Consider the following 27,727-nt stretch of genomic DNA (forward strand, 5'->3'; position numbering starts at 1 on the left):
ACTGTTTGAGATGTTGATCCATTCAGATGGTTGTTAGTTCTCTAAAAGGGACCGAGTTTCTACAACCAGTAATGTGGAAAAGGCTTTGTTGATTGGTTCTGAAATCTTCCTGTTTGAAGATTAATATTTTTATTTCATTTCTGACTGAATGATGACATCATTACCTGCTTCGGTTTATTTAAAAAAATAAAACATTTGACTGAATTTCTGACTCGTGGTGTTTTAAAAACTTTATTAAATAAACAGTTTGTAAGAATAATAAATGTGTCCAGAAGCCCCGCCCTCCTCTGCTGTCTGTCACTCCATCAGCTGATTGGCTCTCTTGGCTGCGGGAGCTTCACCTGTTCAGGTAGAAACACAGAAGCACAGCTGGAACATTTATCACTCATTAACCAGCTGCTGTTCTGTCTCAAGGGATGGAGGCGGGGCTTACAGTCTGCAGGCGGCCAATGGCTGCAGCTCTTCACCGTGTAGATGATCCCGCTCACCGTCTTCCTGGTTTCTGACAACAACAAACACCACACAATCAAATATGTTTCAGAAACAAATTCATTTTCTATCGTCCAGCTTTATTCCCAATATCAGGATTTACCTGCGTGTAGAATAACGGATCCACAGGTGGAGGAAACGAGTACTGTAGTATTGTAGTTTTTGTTGAAGACTACAGTTTGTGTCTGAACCAATAGGAAGGATACAGGTTGGTGATGTCATAGGGCCCTCTGAGCTCCAGAGGCTGAGGACACTCAGACATTATTATATTATTATATAATTATTTATGACTTCAGACTGAACATGCTGCATATATCATCACCAACCTTCTGGACAGGATCACTGTTACGACCGGCCCACAGGCCACAACAAAAGAGGGAGATGCACAGCAACGTAGTCAATAATAAAGTGGCATTTATTAAATAATAATGCAAACAAGAGAAAGATGAGGTGTGATTGTCAGTATCAGTGATGAATGAAGTTGTATGGATGTAATGGACAATGTGAGGTGCATGTTGTCAGTAGTTAATAAAGGAAATAACTCAAAAAGAGAGGAAACATGCTGGTGTGCATAAAAGGAGAATGTGGCCGTCTGAACTCAGGGCAGGTGTTAAATAGTCTGGGAGGACCGGCCAGGTGGTTCCAATCATATCATCCTCACCTCCGCTACACCTGCAAGATAACAAGACAAACCACACACAAGTACGACAGGCCCAGGGCCGTCACATCACACTCTGAAACACAAAAAGGTGAGTCAGGACAGAGCCAATCGGGACGTCCTGTCACAGGCATAGGAAGTGGACGTACCTTCCCTTTCCACATCTCCATCAGACACACAGCGTTGGTGATGGTGTAGCGCCTCCTGGTGGAGTCTTTGATGGCTGCAGAGTAGACACCTCAAACAGCAAACACCTCTCTGTCGCCTGAACACACACTATACTATTACTATTTTTTTACATACTATACTATGACTTCTTTATGAACTTTTCCGACATGACTTTTTTCCGACATACTATACTATTACTATTTTTCGACATACTTTGCTATGACTTTTTTTGACATACTATACTATGACTTCTCTATGACTTTTTTCGACATACTTGTACGATTTTTTGACTTTTTTCGACTTATTATACTATGACTTTTTTTTTTTACTTTTTTCAAATACCATAGTATGTTTTGTTTTTTTACTTTCTTCAACATACTATGACTTTACTATCTATAAAGTCTATATATATATATATATAAAGACTATACTGTACTATTACTATTTTTCGACATACTATACTATGACTTTTTTTCAACATACTATACTATGACTTTTTTAGTCTTTCTTCAAAATACTATACTATGACTTTTTTTCAACTTTTTTCCATATACGATACTATGACTTTTTTTCCAATTTTTTTGACATACTATACTATGACTTTTTATGACTTTTTTCGATATACAATGCTATGACTTTTTTCGACATACTATGACTTTTTTTTCCAATTTTTTTGACATACAATATTTTGACTATGACTTTTTTCGACATACTATACTATGACCTTTTTTCTAATTTTTTAGACATACTATACTATGACTTTTTTAGATATACTATAGTATGACTATTTTAAAAATTATTTAAAATGTAAATGAACTAACTAAACAAAGTCCCCGTGACACGAAGGACAATACAAGGCTTAAAAGTGATAAAGGAAAGTGATGTAGGAAGCTGTGTGTGAAACAAACCTCAGCAGCAGTGGAGTCTGTTGGCTGGTTGTCATCCGCAGCGCCTCGCAGTGCATGCTGGTCCTTGTAGTCAACTGGTAAAAGGGTTACTTTGATAACCTTTAACCTAAGATCTGGGACAAGCCCCCAAACATGTTACATCACGAATACCCTTGTGTTGTTTTCCTAATTCATATTCGCTTGTCTTTAGGTGCTTTTTGTCTCTCTTTTTTAAACAGTTTTTATACATTGTCAATTTACCTAATTTATTTGACATTATACCACATTTTTCTGTTAAAAAAAAGCAGTAATGCAGACACACACACACACACACACAAGAAAGAGGAAGAAATAAACAGAATAAGAACCATCTACTGTTTTTCCTGATAATCTTTTTTATGAAATACTATTTTTGTATTATGTACTGTAGTAGCATTACACTAACAGGACTGCTACATCACTTATCATCACGTATTAACAATTTTCTTTTGCATAGAGTGATCAAGCTGCATTGAGAGGACCAAACAGGGTGAGAGGTACAGCTGCTCTTCTGATTAATCTTTGTGACTTATGTGTTAACTACAATGTCTTTTTGTTCCAATATATACCTGATGATGCTTGTATCCCAACCGCAGAACAACTTGTCAAACATTTAGAGTCTGAACACAAACACTAAAGAGAACAAGAAGATCTGATTAAATAAATCTGTCAAATATGTTTGGAATTGTTTGTTTGTGTTCAGAGTTTCCAGCAGAACCAGAAGTCGTCTATGAAAACCCCTGCGGAACTGCTCAGGAAACCCTGTCCTTAGCGTGAAGCATGCACAGAGTACTTGACCTGTCCTCAACTTGAGTCCAAACACAATTTCAAAGTTGCGCCACCATACATTATGCAGTGAGACCAACGTATCACAAGAAACATAATACAATGAGTTGAAGTAACTACTTTAACAAAGTTTACAATGCCATTACATATTTTTTCTTCAGTTTAATTGAAAATCAAAGTAAGATGAGCAATTTCAAGTTCCCGTTTTTACAGTGAACAAAACTCAACAGATCTTAAACCACATTCAGAGACAGAAAATACAAAGAGTTAATATAAAATGTAAAATATAGATTATTAAATGAAAGGTCCACAAAGTAAGAAAATATCATGTTAAACTACGAATAATAAAAAAAAGTATATGCATAAGGCAGACAAAAACAAATAATGGGAACACATTTTTAACAGATCATTCTCAACACAAAGCTCACATTCTCTCATTTGGAGCTTTTGACCAAATTCCACAGACTTCTTCAGCTCTTAAACTTCCCTCTGAATGGGACCAGCTGTTTTAATGTGACTGAAGTGTCAGACTGAACTCTGATCCACTGAAGAAGCCTGTGGGATACGGTTCAAAGCAGAGGGTTAAAACTTTTTACATGAATGACTACCCCTTCAAAGGAAGGGAGCGTTTATTTAAAAGGCCGTGAACAGTGTGTTATAATTAATAATGTGAGATCCACCTTTCTTCAAATTGAAACAGGGATCCCTCAGGGCACTGTTTTGGGACCCATACTCTTCAGCCTTTACACTAATGATTTGCCAGATGTATGTCCAGATATAGGTCTACAGATGTATGCAGATGACACAGTGGTGTATGGATCTGGTAATACTTGTACTTCTGTGGCTGACAAACTAAATGTCAACTTAGATAAACTATCATCTTGGCTGGCTTCATCTTGTCTAACTTTAAACACAAACAAACAAACTCTGTCTGCTTTTCCATTAAAAAACTACCTCTAACACAGCTCTTGAATGTACAAATTAATGGGGAGCTTATTGAACAAGTACCTGAAGTGAAGTATCTGTCAATAATTATAGACTCAGTTGAACTTTAAAAGTCATATCAAGAAAATCTATAAAACCGTTAAGGCCAACTTGGGCTGCTTTAGGATGATAAGAAACTGCCTGACTCTTGACTGTGCTTTTATTTTTTTTAAATCTATGATTCTCTCACACATATCGTATGGCTTGACCACATGGTCCCAAGCTCAGATCAGTTAAGACCATAGAGTGTCTATATAACCGAGCTTTGAAAGTCCTAGACAAGAAGAGAATAAGGTATCATCACTGCCAAATTTTAAGCAAACATAAGATTTTAAGCTTTGCTAATTTTATCTCCCTGCATTTTGTTAAATTGATCTTCAAATGCCTAAATAACGCTGCTCCCCTTCCCCTTTACAGAACAATAATAAAACAGCAAAGTGGTACCAGAACCATCACCCGAGCAGCGTTAAAAGGCAATTATAGCATCCCTTTCCGTAGAACATCATTTGCCCAAACTGCATTTTCAGTAAAAGGGGCAAAATTATGGAACTTTATGCCAGACCACTTGAAATGTATCCCAACATTAGCCACTTTTAAAAAAAATACCAAATTGTGGCTAATTCGGGAACAATCTTGCTCTCATATTTAGTTTTTACACTGTGCTCTCATTGTATACTTTCCTTCCATTTTCATTTAATTTCTTTTTATTTCATCTTTATTGTATTTTTAATAATAATGTAAATCTGTATTTTTATTTGTAACCAAAAGCCCTACTAGGGACAAGTGTCGAGAATTAGCTTCGGCTAAAAACACTATGATACATACATCAGATGACTGTTGAAGTTTATCTATGTTTTTTTTGTATCTGTCCCTATCTAAATAAACCTATAAGAAGAAGCGTAATATGTAGTCGTAGCCAGGATAACACACGTGCTGTTCAGAAGATAAAGTTACTGCTGGTCAGCCTTCAATGTGGAGAGAAGATCAGAATATAACAACACAGCTATCAGGGCATGAGGAGGAGGCAGGAGGAAACAGCTTGGCTCTGAAACATGTTCACTAAGAGGCAGTGTGAATGAGCTGGTGGTTTTTAAGGCTATTACTATGAGAAAATGTTTTCCCACATTGTTCACACCAGTACGGCTTCTCTCCAGTGTGAATGCGCTGGTGAGATTTAAGATAATCACCACGAGAAAATGTTTTACCACATTGTTCACACCAGTACGGCTTCTCTCCAGTGTGAATGCGCTGGTGAGATTTAAGGCTGCCACTCTGAGAAAAAGTTTCCCCACATTGTTCACAGCTGTATGGCTTTTCTCCAGTGTGAATGCGCTGGTGAGATTTAAGGTGATCACCACGAGAAAAAGTTTCTCCACATTGTTCACACCAGTACGGCTTCTCTCCAGTGTGAATGCGCTGGTGAGATTTAAGGTGACCACTATGAGAAAAGGTTGTCCCACATTGTTCACAGCTGTACGGCCTTTCCCCAGTGTGAATGCGCTGGTGTTTTTTAAGGTCACCACCATCAGAAAATGTTTTCCCACATTGTTCACAGCTGTGCGGCTTCTCTCCAGTGTGACTGCGTTGATGTCTTCTTAGGGAACCCTGCTGTGTGAAAGCTGCCCCACATTGATCACAGCTGTAAGGTTTATCTCCAATGTGAACTCTCTGATGACTCTTTAAAGAGGCTGAAGTTGTGAAGGATTTGTCACAGTGGTGACAGCGTTGACGTTTGACTCCTCTTCCTCTCCGTTTCTATCAACAGACAGAAAAAGAGAGAGAGTGAGTTAGTCTTTGTCATGTATCATGCATCATGTATTTTTGTTTTGTTTTGCTTGTTTGTTTTGTCAATGTCACTATTATGTGTACCTTTAATGTATAGTGAATGAGCGCTGTATGATTGCTGGTTGTCTCTGTTAGTCTTATCTCACCTGCCTAGGGACTGCAGATGGAAAGTAGTTATTTTAACTAATTCTAGCATATTTACATGGTGTTTTTATACAACAATGTTCATAAATATGCATGGTCCATATCAAATAAACCAAAAAAAAAAAAAAAATAGTGAGGTGCCATGTTGTATCAATCTATCTTAAACAAGAAACAACATTTAGCATGTCTATGGAACATAGTTTGACTGATGCATTACCTTTCTTAATTATCTGCCGATATCCCCGTTATGGAGTTGCATTATGGGAAATGCAAGATCCAGTGTTGGTTAGTTTGTGATAAATAGACAACTTTTGATTAATGTGTGGCCTCCCTTTTTATTGCCAGCCTTTAGCCAGGCGGTAACATATGGGAGATCATTTTGGATTGTTAGTGCTGGGAAACTTGTAAATGTAACATTTTCTTTGTGGGAGAGTTTCCCACAGATTTTAACTTGCACTGGTATCTGTAAGGGTTATCAGGTTGTCTTTATGTTGCTGGACTAGCTCTAGTCAGTCCAGCAACAGTCTAGTCCAGTTTCTGTATATTTTGTGAACTGCTAGTCAGAGTTGAGGGATGTAAAGTCATTGGAACCATTGTCCCATTGTTGGAGCTCGGGCGGACGGAGAGCTCCGGCGGACGGAGAGCTCTGCGTCCATCAGCAGCAGATCGATGTTAGAAAAAGCAAGGTCTTCTTCTGTGTGTTAATTAGCGGGTCGCAAACCAAGTTTAAGGCTCATACCTCCACCTACATTGTATTGGAGTGTGTAGAATAATCAATGGCATTAATGTGTGTGTGTGTGTGTGTAAGTGAGTGAGAGAGAGAGTCTTGTCTGTATCTGCTCTTTGGGTTACTTACCTTTACTTTAATTAATCCTTTTTTTATCCGATTCATCGATTAATTGAAAAAAAATAATCGACAGATTAATCTATTAAAATAATCGTTAGTTGCAGCCCTAGTGCCAAGTTTTTTTCAAGTCGGTTTTGCATATCCACGAATCACTTGATTGAAACTTAATCACTTGAGGTTGGTCTCGTCCATTTGGGGTTGGGATTTCTTTTACAAAATCACGAAATTTGCAAAACATACTTTTCAAACTCGTCCGAGGTTTCTTGACCGATCTCCCTGAAATAAATCAGCTCGGTCTCATACCGTAACTACTGAGGTGGTTTAACTCGGAGTGACCTGGCTGACGCTCTGATGTTAATATGCTGTGTAGCGTTCAAGAATCGCCTGACGATGTTGCGTTGTAGAATAACAATATGTTTATTTTGGTTAACCGTGCAGCATGAAATGTCCATTCCTTCATGTTTTCAGCGCTAAATCCATAAACAATTAGACAACGTTGGAACAAATGGTTTGGTGCCAATGCACTCCAGCATCACAGCGTTAGCGGTCAAAAACCATTTGCCTTTTCCGGGCCAAACACCTGCCGGCAACAATTTGGAGCTTACCTTTATAACCTTGCTCTTGGTAATACTACAGCGACACCCAATGTACATACAAGAAACAACACCCAAAATCTGAACACTCGAAAAAACATATTTGGCTCCTACATCCCTGAAACTTAGAATATAGAATCTTAAAATGGCCATTACAAAAAGCTAATAAAAGAAATTTGTTGGATAAAAAAATGGCTACGTTTCGGAAAAACACTTTTGCATATCTCATCCAAATGAATTACTATCAACGTGAATCCTGATATTTTTGTTTTCAATCCCACTCTGAGTCTCTGGAACAAATCTGTTGAATATTCGCCACTAGGGGGCACTACAGATACAAAAAGTATATCTCATGAACTGTTCATGCGATCTGAGTGCTCGATGTAGCGCCACTCATGAGGCCACACATACAATGGTGTAATGATTGGATGAAATGGGGGTGGCCTATTAATACACCCCCCAAAAATACATACATGTTGATTGATCTCCGACCATTTGATTTACTTTGTTGTTTATTTGCAGTAAGTGGTTAGAGCAGTTCCAGTGGATGCTCAGGTTAACTTCATGGCTGTGTAGGTGATTTTCACCACACTGAAAGTTAACCAGGTTACTGGGCTTTGTGCTTCATTTAGACCACAGCTATCCTGCATGAAGTCTAGGGTTGAGTGAGTCAGCAAGTGATTGTTAAGCAGTTAGCCAGAGGAATGAGGTTGCATAATTAATTAATTCGGAACATGGCATCAAAATGTTGAGAGGTTTCGTTCACCTTAAAGTGCTCATATTATGCTCATTTTCAGGTTCATAATTGTATTTAGAGGTTATATCAGAATAGGTTTACATGGTTTAAAGGTGCTCTAAGTCAGTCATTCCCAAACTGTGGTCCACGGACCACTAGTGGTCTGTGAGGGTACTGCAGGTGGTCCGTGGAAAAGCTTTTTTAACCTTCATTTTACCAGGAAATTCCCATAAAAATTAAGAATATGTAACTTGTGATTTGTAAAACTCTGAAGATTAATAATCCCCTAAAACTGCCAAAGGTTTTGAAATTTTGACTTTTTGGTTTTGTTCTTATTACTGTATAGATTTAATACTCCATTGCTATGGAAATAAGCCTGATGTTCAAATCGGGCACTTGAGTAAGTAAATAAATAAATAACATATATGTGGCAGCCGTTGTGTGAAGTAAACTTTCTTTAAACATCGAGCCTGTTGTACTTATGCAATGACCACTAGTCCTTACCTAGGTACTGTCAGGACACGCCCTCATACTCTGCTTCTGACTGGCTAGTAGTCCTTACCTAGGTACTGTCAGGGCACACCCTCATACTCTGCTTCTGACTGGCTAGTAGTCCTTTCCTAGGTACTGTCAGGACACGCCCTCATTCTCTGCTTCTGACTGGCTAGTAGTCCTTACTTAGGTACTGTCAGGGCACGCCCTCATACTCTGCTTCTGACTGGCTAGTAGTACTTTCCTAGGTACTGTCAGGACACGCCCTCATACTCTGCTTCTGACTGGCTAGTAGTCCTTACCTAGGTACTGTCAGGGCACGCCCTCATACTCTGCTTCTGACTGGCTAGTAGTCCTTACCTATGTACTGTCAGGACACGCCCTCATTCTCTGCTTCTGACTGGCTAGTAGTCCTTACCTAGGTACTGTCAGGGCACACCCTCATACTCTGCTTCTGACTGCAACAAAAATATGGGTTTTTTTGAAAATTAAACCATGTAAACCTATTCTGATATAACCTCTAAATACAATTATGAATCTGAAACTGAGCATAATATGAACACTTTAAGTGCCTCATTTGTTGTGAAAAGAACCTATAAAATGCATCTGCCGTATACTGTAATTTTGTGTACATTTACTGACCCTTAGTATTATTTTGCTAACCCACTCCTTTAATTCTTGAATGTACATTTAGAGCAGAAGAAATATGTGTGATTAATTTGTGATTAATAACGAGTTAACTATGGACAGTCATGCAGTTAATCGTGATCAAATATTTTAATCTATTGACAGCCCTAATTTATATAAAACAATCCAATATGTAATAATAATGTCAATTAATCAATATTAATGCTGTGTTGTTGTGGCCTTCCAGTTTATTTTGTGGAAACTATTCTTCTTTTTCTTGCTGTCATTTGATTTAACTTTGAGTCAAAGTGATTTCACCTTTTGTGGAGAAGTCATTCTTGTTCTTCAGTGGGAACTAATTCCAGACGGACGTCCTGAAGTCAGAAGTGTCTCGTCCCACAGATGAGCTGTGAAGTCAACAAACAGAGACACACCATAAGACAGGAGACACTCCACACTATAACATCACTATACTCATATACTATCAGCTGATCAACACACAGAGACACACCATGAGACAGGAGTCAGGAGACACTATAACATCACTATACTCATATACTATCAGCTGATCAACACACAGAGACACACCATGAGACAGGAGACACTATAACATCACTATACTCATATACTATCTGCTGATCAACACACCATGAGACAGGACTTTGGTGAAGTTAGAAAGATATTCGCAGATTTGAACTTCCAGGATCAATTACTCTACAGCAAAATGTTATTAGTCACAAACTATGCATCTTTCCTACCGTAATAAGGTTAACAACGAGCTACAAACTAATTTTCAACAGAACGAGCCATCCTCCAACCTGGAGAAATAACATTGGTCTCTACGAGCAGCTGGCAGTGAGACGGCAGTAAGACGAGTGCTTAGGGACCGTCTACAAGCTACAACACCTTAGGGACCGTCTACAAGCTACAACACCTTAGATAGATAGATAGATAGATAGATAGATAGATAGATAGATAGATAGATAGATTTTTTACTGATCCCAAAAAAATGGGAAATAACGTTGTTGCAGCAGCAAAATTTCAGACACACAGCACACGTACAGAGTAAACATTAAATTATAGGAAACAATATACATGAAATAATAATAGAATAATACACTAGCATTATTTAAAAATATATACAATTTGGAAATAAAATGTACAACTGTTTCGATATATAGATAAACTTAATGTGCAAGTTGGGGAGTAAAAATGTACAACGGTTTGACTGGTAATGATTGTGCATTCAGTGCAGTTGTGATGTATATGAGTCTTATCTAACACTCAGAGATGAAGTGTTAAAAATGTTTTATTGCCTGTGGTAGGAATGATTTCCTGTAGCGGTCCGTGCGACATCGAAGCTGTCGGAGCCTCTTAGAGAAGGTGCTCCTCTGGTGGACCAGTGTGGGGTGGAGAGGGTGGTCGGGGTTATCCACGATAGATAACAGTTTGTTCAGTGACCTCCTCTCCACCACAGCTTCAAATGTCTCCTGTTTGCAGCCAATAACGGAGCCAGCCTTCCTGATCAGTTTGTTCAGTCTGTTTGTGTCGCTGGCTCCGATGCTGCTGCCCCAGCAGATGGCGGAGGAGAACAGAGCGCTGGCCACAACAGACTGGTAGAACATCTCCAGCATCTTGCTGCACACGTTGAAGGATCTCAGCTTCCTCAGGAAATCTCATCCCCTCCTTGTAAACAGCAGTGCTGTTGACTTTCCAGTTCAGCCTGTTGTCGATGTTGACACCCAGGTATCTGTACTCCTCAACCATGTCCACATCTCCACCCAGAATGCAAACGGGCTGCGGAGCCGTTCCCTTCCTCCTGAAGTCAATCACCATCTCTCTGGTCTTATCCACATTCAGCAGCAGGTGATTCTTACCAGACCACTCCACAAAGTTGTCCACCAGCGCTCTGTACTCTCCCTCCTGTCCATCCCTTATACACCCAACAACTGCAGAGTCATCAGAGAACTTCTGTAGGTGACATGACTCTGAGTTGTACTGGAAGTCTGTGGTGTATAAGGTGAACAGAAAAGGAGACAGCACAGTCCTCTGTGGAGCCCCCGTACCACTCACCAACACATCAGACAGAACACGGTCCAGGCGGACAAACTGTGGTCTGTCTGTCAGGTAGTCAGTGATCCAGGAGACTGTGGACGAACCGACACCCATCATCTGCAGCTTCTCACCTAGCAGCAGTGGCTGGATGGTGTTGAATGCACTGGAGAAATCAAAAAATGTGATTCTCACAGTGCTGCCACCGCCATCCAGGTGCAAATGAGCTTGCTGCAGAAGATAGATGATCCCAGACGAGGCTGGTAGGCAAACTGTAGAGGGTCCAGAGAAGATCTCACCTGCGGCCTCAAGCGGGCCAAGACCAGCCTCTCCAGCATCTTCATCACATGGGATGTGAGAGCCATAGGGCGGTAGTCCTTGAGGCCAGATGGAGCCGACTTCTTGGGGACCGGGACAAGGCAGGACGTCTTCCACAGCAGCGGCACCCTCTGCAGGCTCAGGCTCAGGTTGAAGGCATACTGGAGAACACCAGACAGCTGACTGGCGCAGGTCTTCAGGACCCTGGGGCTGATGCCATCCGGGCCGGCAGCCTTGCGCTGGTGAAGCCTCTCCAGCTGTCTCCTCACCTGGCCAGGTGTGAATGAAAAGCAGGGGGGGGTGCTTGAAGTGTCTGTGGGGGGAGATGTGCTGTAGTTGTGGGGGGAGTGGGCAGACCACAGGGGGGTGAGGGGGGAGGTGTGGGAGCAAGAGAGGGGGGAGGAGGCAGAGATGGGGTGTGGGGGGTTGGTGGAGTGGTAGAAGAGGCAGGGGATGGCTGTGAGCTAAACCTGTTAAAGTAACAGTTCAGCTCGTTTGCTCTCTCACGGCTGCCTGGTGTTGGTCTTCTTCTACCCCCACACCCGGTGATCTCTTTCATCCCTGTCCACACCTCCCTCATATTGTTCTCCTGTAGACTGGCCTCCAGCTTCCTCCTGTAGGAGTTTTTACATTCTCTCAGTTTATCCCGTAGTTTGTGCTGTGCTCCCCTCAGCTCCTGTCTGTCCCATGACCTGAAAGCTTTCTTCTTCTCATTCAGAAGAACTTTAAGGTCACTGGTGATCCACGGCTTGTGAGTGGGAAGGCAGCGTACACTCCGGGAGGGCATGGTGACATTCTCACAGAATTTGATGCATTCTGTGATGCAGTCTTTCATATTATTGATGTCCTTCCCCATGTGGTTCACAGAGCACGTCCCAGTCTGTAGACTCAAAACAGTCCTGCAGAGCCTCCTCAGCCTCCTGAATCCACCTCCTCACAGTCCTTGTTTGGACAGGCTGCCGAGGGACAAGAGGAACATACTCAGGAGACAGCAAGACAAGGTTGTGATCTGATTTGCCAAGGGGGGAAGGGCAGTGGCACTGTATGCATCCTTGGCATTAGCATACAGGAGGTCCAGAGTGTTATTGTCTCTTGTGGGGCAGTTAACATATTGTTGAAAGTCTGGGAGGGATTTATCCAGTGAAGCATGATTAAAATTCCCAGTGATAACCATGAAGGCATTGGGCTGCTGCGTCTGAAGTTGTGAGACAGTGGTGTGGATGACGTCAGCAGCTGCCTCCGCATCAGCAGATGGTGGAATGTACACAACGATCACTATGGCGGATGTAAACTCCCTCGGGAGATAATACGGGCGAGCCCCACAGCCAGCAGTTCAATGTCCGGGCTACAGAAACGTTCCTTCACATTCACATGTCCGGGATTGCACCACTCACATACAGTGCAACCCCCCCTCCTTTCTTCTTACCGCTTTCTGTAACGTCCCTGTCCGCCCGAACCGTCAGAAAGCCTTAGGGACCGTCTACAAGCTATATTTGTCTCTTGCTAGTTGTACTACAGCACTTAAAAAAACAAACATATTCATGATTTTGGGGAATATCTTCTGCCAAAAACATTTAATATTTTAATAATTAATAAGAGTGGTGTGTCTAAACTTACCTCACACATAATTAGTCTCCTGCTGGTTGTACTACAGCACTTACTTAAAAAAATATATGCATATTCATAATTTTGGGGAATATTTTTTGCAATTTTATTTTTAATATATGTCATAATTACAGAGAATCATGTCTCCAAAACAACTCCACACATAAAACCCCCTGCTGGATGTAGTACAGCACTTACTTTTAAAAAATAATCATAATCATAATTTTGGGGAATATTTTTTGCGATAGGAAAGATGTGTCATTTGTGAGTTAATAACATTTCGCTATAGAGCAATTGATCCCGGAAGTTGGAATCTGTGAATATCTTTCTAACTTTTCCGAAGTTGAGACAGGAGACACTCCACACAATAATATCACTATACTCAGTGGTGTAGTCTACGTGATATGCAAGTATACGCAGTATACCCACTAAGAAAGCTCCAGGATTTCCATATACCCAATGACACGCAATAACATACTTTCCATTATATTTTTGATATATTCTGAAGGATCATCTGTGTTTTTCTTTTTCACAGAGGCTAAATAAAGGTATTTCCACTATAAATTGGTGCATAATAGTGTATCCAAATTCAGAAAATTAAGTTGTAGATGCTCAAAACCTCCCTGGAGGATGACACCCAGACCCCCCACTATGATATGCCCTTCCTCCCCCAGAGGCAGATTCTGGCCAATATATATACAGTACACCCACAACAATACATGAGACTTCACCACTGACTATACTGATATACTATCTGCTGATCAAGTGGCTCTTTTCCAGGTTTTTCTTCACATTGGGAACCATGTTTTTGTTTTAATAATCTGAAAAAGTTACTTAAGCTATTGAGTAGAAGTATAAAGTACAATAACATGGAAATACTTAAGTAATAGTACCTCTGAATTGTCCCAAAGCAGAGAGCAGTTGAGTAAAAGACTTTCCACCACTATTCATGTGAAGCAGCTGCTCTAAACAAACAATTAAACTCTCAGTTTCTCACCGATTCTTCCAACGTGTTGACTCCACAAGATTTCCACGCTTTACTTCTCAGAAACACCCAACAAGAGAGGAAACAGGCAACAAGAGAGGAGAGGAAACAGCCAACAGGCAAAAGTTGGTCCTGGTGTTCAGACCCAGAGAACTAAGTTGAACTCATGGGGGAGGACAGGGGGGTTCGGACTCTCTCACCCAGGAAAAAACATCAGACACACGTGTTACTCCCCCCTCCATAAGCTTCACAGTGGTCTGGTCTGCTACCTACCATCCCCCAACAGTCACACTCTGCAGCCCAGTGGTTATTTATACTGCTGTTTGTGTATGCTTTAGGTGCTTTTTTACCTGTTTTTGTCTATTGTTTTATACATAGTCAATACACCTAAATTATCTGACATTATAACTATTTTTTTAGTTAAAACAAGCAGTAATTATGAATTATTTTGGCTAATAGTTCAGAGGATGTTGAGTGGATCACAGACTGGTATCGGTCAGTAAGGTTTAAGTATAGTCACGATATTGTTGAGTTTAAAAAAGTTAAAACAATGCTGATCTTTGATATCAATGTACTTTTATGTTTTGATGTATTTACAATGTACGCTGCAGCTGATTTAGACAGTAAAATTGCTACCCAATCAATATCCTTCTCTTTCATACTGATTCCACTTGAGCAGTAAAAATGAGCTTCTTCATGTTAATTAAATAATGTCTGTCTGCTCTCCTAAGCTTAGAGGGTGCGTCTATCTATCGTGGAGCCGATCCCTGCTGGTGTGCAGACTAGATTAGAACAAAAGGATGTTTATTCCTGTTGCTTGTAAAGAATTGACACCCACATGGTAGGATCTTGTTTGTGACCAGAAATAGAAGAAGCGAAGGAGGAGCTGCAAGACTGTTTTGACTGTACAGACTGGAGTGTTTTTGAAGAAGCCACAGGTGACCTGGATGAACTTACTGACACTGTGACATCCTACATTAATTTTTGTGAAGGAGCGTGTGTGTCAACAAAGACCAAGGAGGAGGCCTACAGCAACGGAAATAGGACTCTGCAAAAAACGCTCAGAAAACACATTGACCAAGGAGATCAGAGCAGCTAAAAGGAGCTACTCTGAAAAGTTGAAAAAACGTTTTTGGTTTTCAGCCAACGACTGTGCAGGATTGTGGAGAGGCCTTCAAGACATCACCAGCTATAAGAGACCATCCCCCACTGCTGAGGCTAACGAAGGCCTTGCCGATCACCTGAATGCCTTCTACTGCAGGTTTGAGAGGGAAACACTCACACCCCTCCCCCACTCCAGACCAACTACAGTCCCCACCACTCACATGGCTACCCCCCCCTTCAATCCACACTCATCATATGTGAACAGGATATCTGCCGAGGCAAAATGTCCGTGAAGCACCAGGCCCTGATGGTGTAACACCCTCCTGTCTCAAGGCCTGTGCTGTCCAGCTAGCACCAATCTTCACACAAATATTCAACAGATCACTGGAGCTGTGCAAAGTTCCCTCATGCTTCAAAAGCTCCACCATCATCCCAGTCCCCAAAAAACCCTCCATCACTGGACTGAATGACTATAGACCTGTGGCCTTGACTTCAGTCACCATGAAGTCCTTTGAACACCTGGTGCTGACCCACCTCAAAAACATCACAGGCCACCAGCTGGACCCCCTGCAATTTGCCTATAGGGCAAACAGGTCAGTGCATGATGTAGTGAACATGGGGCTGCACTTCATCCTGCAACACCTTGACCAGCTAGGGACCTACATCAGGATCCTGTTTGTGGACTTCAGCTCAGCGTTCAACACTATCATACCTGAAATCCTTACCGCCAAACTCTCTCAGCTCAGCCAACGACTGTGCAGGACTGTGGAGAGGCCTTCAAGACATCACCAGCTATAAGAGACCGTCCCCCACTGCTGAGGCTAAGGGTGCTGACACACCTGCCAGACGGGTCGACAGTCTGCAGAAAAGGCAGTCAGACTGATCAGTTGGGTCCCCGAGGTCCAAAAACTGCCTCAGAACACACTGAGGCGACGCCGACTTGAGCACAAGCTCTGCGCGTGTGCGAAACGTAATGCGTCTCCATAGCAGCAGGCGGCGCTGCTCTGTATTGTTTCCATTAACAGTCTGATTATTTCCCAAAAAATGAAAACCGGCAGCTGATTGGATGAACGCGTCACGTGGTTCGTTTTTCTCCGGAAATTCACAGCCAGACTGTCATGGCGGCTCGTTCAGAATATGATCTCATATTGGACTAAAATAGTTCACCGAAACGTGTTTCTGAAAACATTTTAAGAGAGAAATAGGCCATGCAGTTTCTGAATCTGTCTTCATTTCAGATCAACAAAGGTCAGTTTAAAAGATTTTTGTCAAATTTTGAGCGGCTCATCTGCTCCCCATTTCCGGGTGAGTCCCGACTGTCCTGTCTCTGACTGAACAAGTCAGGTCGGCCCAAATGAAGGCTGACGGCTCCTCGGACGGCCAACGGCACGGGACACACGGAACAGACTCGAGTCACCGACCTCGCCAGACGGTCCAACGGCCGACTCTAACACTGGCCTTGCCGATGACCTGAATGCCTTCTACTACAGGTTTGAGAGGGAAACACTCACACCCCTCCCCCACTCCAGACCAACTACAGTCCCCACCACTCACCTGGCTACCCCCCTCCCCCGATACTCAATCCACACTCATCATATGTGAACAGGATATCTGCCGAGGCAAAATGCCTGTAAAGCACCAGGCCCTGATGCTGTAACCCCCCAGCATCATCGGCGTAAAGCTGGACATCAACAATATATATATTAATATATAATGAAAATTAAATGGGCCCCAGTATGGATGAATGTGGGACTCCTACTGGACAACCCATCTAAGCAGAACTAGCCCCGCCCACCACAGTGCATTGTTCTCTGTGAGACAGGTATGAGTGAAACCAATTAATAGTTTGAGCAGAAAAATTGAACCAAGACAATTTAGATAGCAGCACCTTGTGATTGACGGTGTCAAAAGCTCTTTTTAAATCTAGGAATACGGCACCAACACATCCATTTTTATCTAGATGACATTTGATTTTTTTCATGAACATAGCCAATGCAGTCTCGGTTGAGTGGCGTGGCCAAAACCCAAACTGCATGGGATGTAAAGATTTTTGGCTATTGCTAAGGAAATCAATCATTTGTTTAATAACCCATTTTTTCAATTATTTTAGAAGTTATAGGTAGAATGCTGTTTGGTCTATAGTTATTAATGTCAGATTTATCCCCATCTTTAAATACTGGGGTAACTGAGGCCAATTTCCACGCCTTAGCGACAACTGAATTTTTTATAGATAAATTTACCAAGTGCATGCTTGGGGGCAATAGAGCCTCCATTATATCCTTATGTGATTTTATAAAGCTAGTATCGAGCCAATAAATATCCTTGGCTTTAGAATTGTTCAAAGCCGTAATGATATCAATGACTTCTTTTTCTGTTATTTCTTGGATGTGAAATTTGGACTGAGCATTGTCAGATAGAATAGGAACCTGCTGATCAGAACCCTAGAAAGATGTGAATTGTTTCACCAAATCTTCTATTGATTTAAAGAAGGAACTAAGCTCTTAGGCCAGAACAACAGGGTCTCTCACCAGCTTTTTTTTTTTTTTTTTAAATTCCAAGCCTTTAGTTTCCTGCTTGGGTTGTGCACCCAACAATTTATTTATGTTCTGCCATATTGTTTTACTGTTACCTCTAACGTTTTGAATAATTTGAAAAAAAAAAGTTTGCTTTGGCCTTGCGTAATTCGGACGTCACTTTATTTCAGGCTTCTCTACTCTGCACAATGACAATTAAGTTGAATCTAATTTAATCTAATCTGGAACACAGACAATCAGCACTGGTGCACCACAGGGATGTCTCCTTTCCCCACTGCTCTTCTCCCTCTACACAAATGACTGTACCTCCAAGCACCCAGCTGTCAAACTTAAAATTTGCGGAAGACACAACTGTCATTGGGCTCATCCAGGATGGTGACGAGAGTCTGTATGAAAGCAAGAGGTTGATAAGGTGGTGCTTTGGTGCAGTCAACACAACCTAGAGCTAAACACTCTGAAGACTGTGGAGATGGTGGCGGACTTTAGGAAGCACCTCACAGTGCTGCTGCCCCCCCCCCCCCCCACCCCTCATAATATCCAACAGAGCAGTGTCAAATGTGGACTCAATCAAGTTTCGGGGCTCCATCATTTCCCAGGATCTGAAGTAGGATGCCATCCTTAAAAAGGCTCAGCAGAGGATGTACTTCCTATGGCAACTGCAGAAACATGGCCTGCCACAAGAGCTGTTGACCATCTTCTACACTGCTGCCATTGAATCCAACCTATGCACATCCATCACCATTTGGTTTGGGGCGGGCAGAGAACATCACCAAAGACCCCACACATCCAGCACACACTCTCTTTAACCTCCTCCCCTTTGACAGGGGCTACAGATCCCTGTGCACAAAAACAACCAAGCATAACAACAGCTTCTTTCCCACTGCTATCAACCTACTGAACTGTGAATAAGTGGGGTCATCCCCACTTTGGCCACTCACCCACTTCTCTACACATTACATAATTATGATTCCAATATGCATCTTGCACACTACTTTGCGCTATTACTTTTTGCACTTTACATCCCACTCCATGTGTACTTGTCTTAATATTATGTTGTATTTTTGTATATTATGTTGATATGTGCCTAAATGTATACTGTTGTCTCTATTGTACAGTGTCTATATTACGATTTTTCTACTGAATGTTTACTACTACATGTCTATTTGTTAAATGTATAAAGAGTTAACACCTAATAATATCAAACCTGTTACTGACATCACTAATAATAATATCAAACCTGTTACTGACATCACTAATAATAATAATATAAAACCTGTTACTGACATCACTAATAATAATAATATAAAACCTGTTACTGACATCACTAATAATAATAATATAAAACTTGTTACTGACATCACTAATAATAATATGGACGGAAAGAGAATCTCTGGTAAACGCTGCCCTTGTCAAGATTGAAAGAATTAATAAAGTTTGCCTCAGTAAACTACACAACGTGATTGGTTGATGTCTTTATTTTTGTGGCGAAAGTTCAGAAACATAACATCGGAAACAAATTAACATTCTTTGTGAAAGAATTCGTAACAAAAACAACAGTTTGACAAAATATATTGACGTGGAAATTAATCACATGAAAAAGAACCGACTCGTGTGTAAAGGCCTTTACACTAAAGCTAAAACAAACTAAATAAATGAAGCAAGCTATTAACCTTAGCTACTTCATCAACATGGCAATACAAGTTTACTACATCAGAGCTATTTATTATACATCCATGTAACGATACACATCTGTGTTTTGCAGTGATACTCTGCAGATTATTTAGAGCTTACCTATTCAACAAAGTCCCCAAAATGTGACCAAATTCCACAGCCTTCTTCAGCTCTTAAACTTCCCCCTGAATCGAACCAGCTGTTTTAATGTGACTGTTATTTATGTGCTTCATTCCTGAGCGAGTAACTGTATGTTTTGAGAACAGAGAAGTATATTTTGCAAGCACATTACATTATGAACAGAAATTAACACTCGAAAAGAATAATTTCATTTGAGCAAACAAAAACCTATTCCGTGCTCAATGAATGTATTTGCATGTTTGCTATTATTCATATTAACGTGCAATAATAACCCCTCTCATGCAGTTTACTCATGGGCCCTCTTTCTCTGCGTTCCAGACACACACACACACACACACACACACACACACAGATGGAAAATGAAAAAAATAAAGTTGGGTAACGTAATATGGAGTCGTAGCCAGGATAACATACATGCTGTTCAGAAGATAAAGTTACTGCTGGTCAGCCTTCAATGTGGAGAGAAGATCAGAATATAACAACACAGCTATCAGGGCATGAGGAGGAGGCAGGAGGAAACAGCTTGGCTCTGAAACATGTTCACTACGAGGCAGTGTGGATGTGCTGGTGTCTTTTAAGGCTACCACTCTGAGAAAATGTTTTCCCACATTGTTCACACCAGTACGGCTTTTCTCCAGTGTGAATGCGCTGGTGAGATTTAAGGGTATCACCACGAGAAAACGTTTTCCCACATTGTCCACACCAGTGCGGCTTCTCTCCAGTGTGAATGAGCTGGTGAGATTTAAGGGTTTCACCACGAGAAAACGTTGTCCCACATTGTCCACAGCTGTACGGCTTTTCTCCAGTGTGAATGCGCTGGTGAGATTTAAGGGCATCAGCACGAGAAAAAATGTCCCCACATTGTTCACACCAGTACGGCTTCTCTCCAGTGTGAATGCGCTGGTGAGATTTAAGGGTATCACCACGAGAAAACGTTTTCCCACATTGTTCACACCAGTACGGCTTCTCGCCAGTGTGAATGCGCTGGTGAGATTTAAGGGCATCAACACGAGAAAAAATGTCCCCACATTGTTCACACCAGTACGGCTTCTCTCCTGTGTGAATGCGTTGATGGCTTTGTAGGTTACTCTGGTGTGTGAAAGCTGCGCCACATTGATCACAGCTGTAAGGTTTCTCTCCAGTATGAATGCGTTGATGTCTTTTTAGGTGACTCCTTAGTGTGAAAGCTGCCCCACATTGATCACAGCTGTAAGGTTTCTCTCCAGTGTGAATGCGTTGATGACATTTTAGGGTACTCTGTTGTGTGAAAGCTGCCCCACATTGAGCACAGCTGTAAGGTTTTTCTCCAGTATGAATGCGTTGATGTCTTTTTAAGTGACTCCTTAATGTGAAAGCTGCCCCACACTGATCACAGCTGTAAGGTTTCTCTCCAGTGTGAACTCTCTGATGAATCTTTAAAGAGGTTGAAGTTTTGAAGGATTTGTCACAGTTCTGACAGTGGTGACGTTTGACTCCTATTCCTCTCTGTTTCTATTAACAGACAGAAAAACAGACAGTGAGTTAGTGAGGTGCCATGCTGTAGCGACTTATCTTAAACTAGTAACAACATTTAGAGCATGTCTGTGGAACATAGTTTGACTGATGCATTACCTTTCTGATGATGGCAATGATCTGCCAACATCCCCTTTATGGAGAAATGTAAGATCCAGTGTTGGTTAGTTTGTGATTAATAAACAACTTTTGATTAATATATGTGTGGCCTCACTTTTTGTTGCCAGCCTTTAGCCAGGCGGTAACAAATGGGGGATCATCCGAGATTGTTAGTGCTGGTAAATGTAACATTTTCTTTGTGGGAGTGTTTCCCACAGATTTTTAACTTGCACTGGTATCTGTAGTGGTTATTAGGTTGTCTTTATTTTGCTGGACTAGCTCTACTCCAGTAAGAGTTTTTCTGTATATTTTGTGAACTGCTAGTCAGAGTTGAGGGCTGTAAAGTCAGTTGGAACCATTGTCCCTGATAGGCATTAGCAATGAGGAGCACCAGTTGATCATTGACCTTTTTTTTAGGATGTTGTTTTTGCTAAATCCAACTTGTATTGCCAGCAGTGTTGGGCAGTAACGAAACGACTTCTCAATAGCGTCACTGTTTTCTGAATCAAACAGCTTTTCAGAAGCTTACCTCTTTTATTGAGCAAGTAATATGGTATTGTCCACACAAGCTACATTTCCTCAAGCATTTCTGAAGCAGAGCTTTCTGCTGTGCACTGAAATAAAACTGCTGAGGATCATTGATGCCACTGACAAACACAGGCGCATATGTCGTGATCATGATTGATTAAAAAATAGCTTTGATGTATGTAAAGGTTCTCAGTCATCCAGGATATAGTATCCAAGAAAGGTGAAAGGTTGTTTAAGACATTTTGTCTAGCACAAAAAGACAACCACAACAACCACATAGTTGTTGTTTTTTTGTTCCTAAAAGGATCAATGCATTTTTTTGGGTAAAAGCCTAAAGTCCAACACAAAAGGACTTACAATCTCCAACAGAAAACACTAAAGATGCACCGATTACAATTATAATTAAAGCTGCAAGTAGCGATGGACAGGCCCTCGCGCCTCTGCGCGCATCGGGGTTACTGGCGGACGCCGCTCCTTGCGACTGTGCATTTGCGCGGCACTCAGACATTGCAAATCGTCAGCAATGAAAAGGGAACTCCCTGCTGAGTTCAATGATACCTCACACAAGACCCTACGTTTTACAGTTCATTAGCTGTGAAAGGGGGCGTGGCTATATCTTGGGTGGTGGGCCAAACCATGACCAATGAAAAAGGAAGCCTCTACTGTGTTCAATGATACCTCACACAAGACTCTACCTTAAATGGGTCACCAGTTATAAAAGGGGGCGTGGCTTAAACATAGGGGGCGGGCCAAACCATGACCAATGACAAACAAACTCTCTGCTGAGTTCAATGACACCTCACACAAGACTCTACCTTAAACGGTTCAAATGTTATGAAAGGGGGCGTGGCCTGAGTAAGTGGGCGTGGTTAAAGTATAGGGGGCGGCACAGTATCACATGTAGACCACACATTCTAAGTTTCATGTAAATCAGATGATGTTTGTCATATAAGGCTAATTTCCTGTTGCCAGCGGGGGGCGCTATGACCAAAAGTCAAATATGGCCTGTAGGTGTCCTCAGGCCTGGACTCTTGTCAATCGTGACAAATTTTGGGCAGACACGACAACGTACACTCAAGTTACAACAATTTATTTGTTCATCGGTAAACACTCAAAATGGCCGCCACGCCCACACCGTCAGACGAAAAGTTTTTCTTTTAATAATTTTTCATCTTTAAGGTGTTTAAAGTCCATTGGATGAAATCTCTAGGAGGAGTTCGTTAAAGTATAGCACCTTGACTTTTAGGCCTACTTCCTGTTGCCACTAGGGGGCGCTATGACTTTAAGTAAATATCGGCCTTTATTTGTCCTCAGGGTTGGACTCTTATGAATCCTGAAAAGTTTCGAGCCAATCGGACAATGTACACTCGAGTTACACCCACTTCCTGTTTTGATGGCGAAACGCACAAAATGGCCGCGCCGCCACGGCCACGCCCTATGTCGAAAAGTTTTTCTTTTAACAACTTTTCATCTTTAACGTCTTAAGATGGCACCGACCGAATTTGAAGTTGATCGGATGAAATCTCTAGGAGGAGTTCGTTAAAGTACGACATGTGGAAATGGCCAAAATCGCACTAATTTCGAACTTTGAAATCAAAATGGCGGACTTCCTGTTGGGTTTAGGGTATGGCTTCAATGACTTTTTTTGTACATCTTGACATGTTACATATGTGTACCAAGTTTCGTGAGTCTACGTTAAACGCACTGCAGGGGCTCAATTTGTTTTTACTTTGTAGGGGGCGCTAGCGAGCCATTTTTGTGGGCCTATTCCCAAAACCATTAAAATACGTACATTTTTTCTTTTAACAACTTTTCATCTTCAACATCTTAAGATGGCACAGACCGGATTTGATCTAAGATGGCGCCGCAGTGTGTCTGACAAACACAACAGTGTGTCTGTGCGCGTTGTTTTGTTTTGTGTTTTAACTTTGTTTTTTGCGATGGTACCCGGATCTCTTTCTCCAGAGAAGAGCTCTTGAACATCAGGGAAACAACGCCTGATTTCCTACTTTTCTTCTCCCTACACTGGAAATTTTGGACATTCTAGTCAAAGGTGCGCTCACCTTTGCTCACGCAGCGAGGCGCCGGAGGAGAGGGAAATGGGCCGGTGCGCTGGTGCGTCTCCGCCAGCGAGGATTACGCACATACGCACGGCATATTTCTCTCTAACGTGCGTTCACTGCCCAACAAATTGGAAGAATTACAACTGCTGTTGGGGGGAAACAGGGACTTTTCTTCATCTGCTGTTTTGTGCTTCACGGAGACGTGGCTCTGTGGACTAATACCGGACTCTGCGCTGCAGCTGGCAGGCTTCCAACTCTACAGAGCGGACAGAGACACGGACCTCTCCGGCAAAACTAAAGGTGGAGGAATCTGTTTCTACATCAACAGCGGTTGGTGCAACGACGTGACAGTGACCCAGCAGTATTGTTCTCCTGACCTGGAGTATTTCACCATAAACTGTAAGCCTTTTTATTCACCCCGTGAGTTCCATTCATTCATTCTGGTCGGTGTTTACATCCCACCGCAGGCCAACGTGCAGGACGCGCAGCGCATGCTCGCCGACCAGATACTGTGTGTGGAGCGGACCAACCCGGACTCCCTAGTTATTGTCCTTGGTGACTTTAATAAAGGGAACCTCACTCATGTACTACCTAAATACAGACAACAAATTAAATGCCCGACCAGAGAGGAGAACATTCTGGATCACTGTTACACCACAGTCAGGGATGCTTATCACGCCGTCCCCCGTGCTGCACTGGGGCACTCTGACCACGTCATGGTCCACCTGATCCCCGCCTACAGGCAGAACTAAAGCTCTGCAAACCTGTAGTGAGGACATGAAGGAAGTGGACCAGTGAGGCTGTGGAGGATCTCCAGTCGTGTTTGGATTGTACTGACTGGGATGTGTTCAGGACTGCTACCAACAGTCTGGATGAGTACACAGAGGCTGTGACGTCATACATCAGCTTCTGTGAGGACTGTTGTATTCCATCAAGCACCAGGGTGAGTTTCAACAATGACAAACCCTGGTTCACAGCCACACTCGGAAGGCTAAGGTTGGATAAGGCAGAGGCGTTCAGGAGTGGGGACAAAGACAGATTTAAAGAAGCAAAGTACAAGTTTTGCAAGGCGGTGAAAGAGGCTAAACAACGGTACTCTGAGAAACTCCAAAACCAGTTCTCAGCAAACGACTCTGCTTCTGTCTGGAGAGGGCTCAAACAGATCACCAGCTACAAGCACAAAGTCTCCCACTCCACCAACGACCGACACCTAGCCAACGACCTTAATGAGTTTTACTGTCGCTGTGATAGACAATGGGACAGTCCTGTAACCATCCCCCTCAACACCTCCCAACAAAGGGTCTTCCCTGATTCCATCCCCCGCGACACCTCCCAACAGCTCCAGCTACAGTGCATCACCTCCACCTCCCCCACCTTAAAGGTCCCCCCCTCCACCTCCCCACCCACCTCAGTGACGACTCTCTCCATCAATGAGGAAGACGTCAACAATCTGTTCAGGAGACAGAAGCCCAGGAAAGCTTCTAGACCGGATGCTGTCTCCCCATCCAGCTTGAAGCACTGCGCTGACCAGCTGTCTCCAGTGCTCACAGACATTTTTAACACCTCACTGGAGACATGCCACATGCCAGCCTGCATCAAGTCCTCAACAATTATCCCTGTTCCCAAGAAACCAAGGACCACAGGACTTAATGACTTCAGACCCGTCGCCCTGACCTCTGTGGTTATGAAGTCCTTTGAGCGCCTTGTGCTTTCACACCTGAAAGCCATCACCGACCCCCTCCTGGACCCCCTGCAGTTTACCTACAGAACCAATAGGTCTGTAGACGATGGAGTCATCCTGGCCCTACACTACATCCTCCGGCACCTGGACTCCGCAGGAACCTACGCCAGGATCCTGTTTGTGGATATCAGCTCTGCCTTCAACACCATCATCCCGGCTCTGCTCCAGGTGAAACTCTCCCAGCTTGGTGTGCCTGACTCCACCTGCAGGTGGATCACTGACTTCCTGTCTGACAGGAAGCAGCATGTGAAGCTGGGGAAACACGTCTCCAACTCAGAAATGTAAAAACAGTACTAGTTTAAAGAAAAGATAAGTCGTAAGGGCAGTGGAAGGGAGTCACTGAGTTGTGGATTTTGTCAAAAATAATAAAAACATTTCTTTTCCAGTCCAGAATTCCTTTTTATTTTTCCGTTTCCTTTCTCCGTTCTTCTTTTCCTAAACCCAACCTCCGTGTTCCCCAAGTGCTGACAACCACTCTTGTACTGTTGCTCTTTTCCAGGGCATACTGTATACTGCTCAGTTTTATTGTAGCTTTTGGGAAGGATTATGGTTATTGTATTTAGCAGACACTTTTATCCAAAGCGACAAAATATGAATCTTATAATAGTTAAAATTAACAGTAAACTGTTTTTAAAGTTGATAAGCCAATATTAAAAGGTCCCATGACATGGTGCTCTTTGGATGCTTTTATATAGACCTCAGTGGTCCCCTAATACTGTATCTGAAGTCTTTTTTATATAGACCTTAGTGGTCCCCTAATACTGTATCTGAAGTCTCTTTTATATAGACCTTAGTGATCCCCTAATACTGTATCTGAAGTCTCTTTTATATAGGCCTTAGTGATCCCCTAATATGCAAAAGGGAGAATTAGCAACAAAATGCCTCCCCAACAACTGAGTGCGCAACTGGATAACAGATTTGCTCCTCTGCTGCAGGACCCTGGACATGACCTGGTTTGCGCCTCATCATCACACAGCAGGGTAAGGACTGAGAGCAATTCAAAAAGTAAAAAGCTACAGGGAAAGCTAACGACTGGGCACCAAACTCTGATTGTGGGTGACTCTGCTGTAAAAAACATAAAAAGCAGTAAAAACACCAAAATTCTCTGTTTTCCCAAAGACATGGTGTCTGACTTAGCCCAAAGAATCCCGGATATCATGGCAGCACACCCAACTGTGAAAAACATTATACTGCATATAGGGTCACATGATGTTGTAAAGCAACAGTCTGAAGTGCTGAATCGTGACTTTATGATTCTGCTGAACACAATCAGCTCCCTAAACGCTCTCCCCACTCACCCTTTCCCCTGTTTCCCCCTGCCACATGTTGGGGTTCACTGACCGGATGGAGCAGCTGGTAGATGCTGGAATCAAGTTTACCCCACTTCCTTCTCCCATCACTCGCCTCCAGCATCAAGCTGACCCTGTTTGGACTCAACCACTGCAGTAAGCAGCAGTAAGTAAAACGCCAGGCACCTCTGCCCCCTCCAGGACGGCAGCTAACTCCTTCTCAACAGATTGATAAGTATGCTTGTGTACAGAATGAAACAAGCTTTAACTGATATGTGCAGGGCCCAGGCTGCATGCCTAGTGGCACTCAGGACTCTTTCCAGGACAAGCCTGGGCCCTGTGTATTCAATTCTTCGTCAATCTATGTTGTGATAGGTAATAGAAAAAGAATGGTGACTCCGCTAAGTAAGAAAAAGAAGCACTTAACTGCCAACTTAGCAAATTTAGCATCCATTCCTCGTCAGCCACAGCCTGTCCCAAAAAACGAGACAGATAATTATTTTAACACACTAACATTAGCCTTACTAAACGTCAGGTCTTTGGCGGGTGAATCATTTTTAATCAATGATTTTATTATTAAACACAATCTTGATTTTATGTTTTTAACTGAAACCTGGTTAGACCATAATAACAGTGATGCTGTTCTCATTGAGTCAGCTCCCCCTAACTTCAGTTTTATGAGTGAGAATAGAGTTAATAAGAAAGGAGGTGGAGTCGCCATTTTGTTTAACGACTCGTTCCAATGTACTCAAATAGCTTATGGAAACTTTGCTTCTTTTGAATATGTGGCTCTTCAGCTAAGGTCCTCCCCTCAACCTATATTTCTAATTATCTACAGGCCACCTAAACA

The 27,727-nt window shown here is 42.3% G+C and overlaps 1 protein-coding gene across 2 annotated transcripts in view; it reads right to left on the reverse strand.

Annotated features, from left to right (window-relative positions):
- Nucleotides 1–3,183: 3,183 nt before the first annotated feature.
- The window catches only part of LOC116065060 (zinc finger protein 239-like), a 48,126-nt gene continuing 23,582 nt past the window's right edge, over nt 3,184–27,727 (reverse strand). Inside the window, exons 4-6 of one of the 2 annotated variants that reach the window (XM_035993927.1) lie at nt 20,517–21,136; nt 20,031–20,432; nt 3,184–3,656 (exon numbers count right to left, since the gene is read on the reverse strand). In XM_035993927.1, coding sequence (XP_035849820.1) covers nt 20,189–20,432; nt 20,517–21,136 — 864 coding nt within the window. In that variant the 3' untranslated portion in view covers nt 3,184–3,656; nt 20,031–20,188. Of the gene's footprint in view, nt 3,657–20,030; nt 21,137–27,727 lie in introns of both variants that reach the window. The other variant, XM_035993926.1, reaches the window with a different exon arrangement.

Source organism: Sander lucioperca, chromosome 17 (assembly GCF_008315115.2).
Source record: "Sander lucioperca isolate FBNREF2018 chromosome 17, SLUC_FBN_1.2, whole genome shotgun sequence".
NCBI lineage: Eukaryota > Metazoa > Chordata > Actinopteri > Perciformes > Percidae > Sander > Sander lucioperca.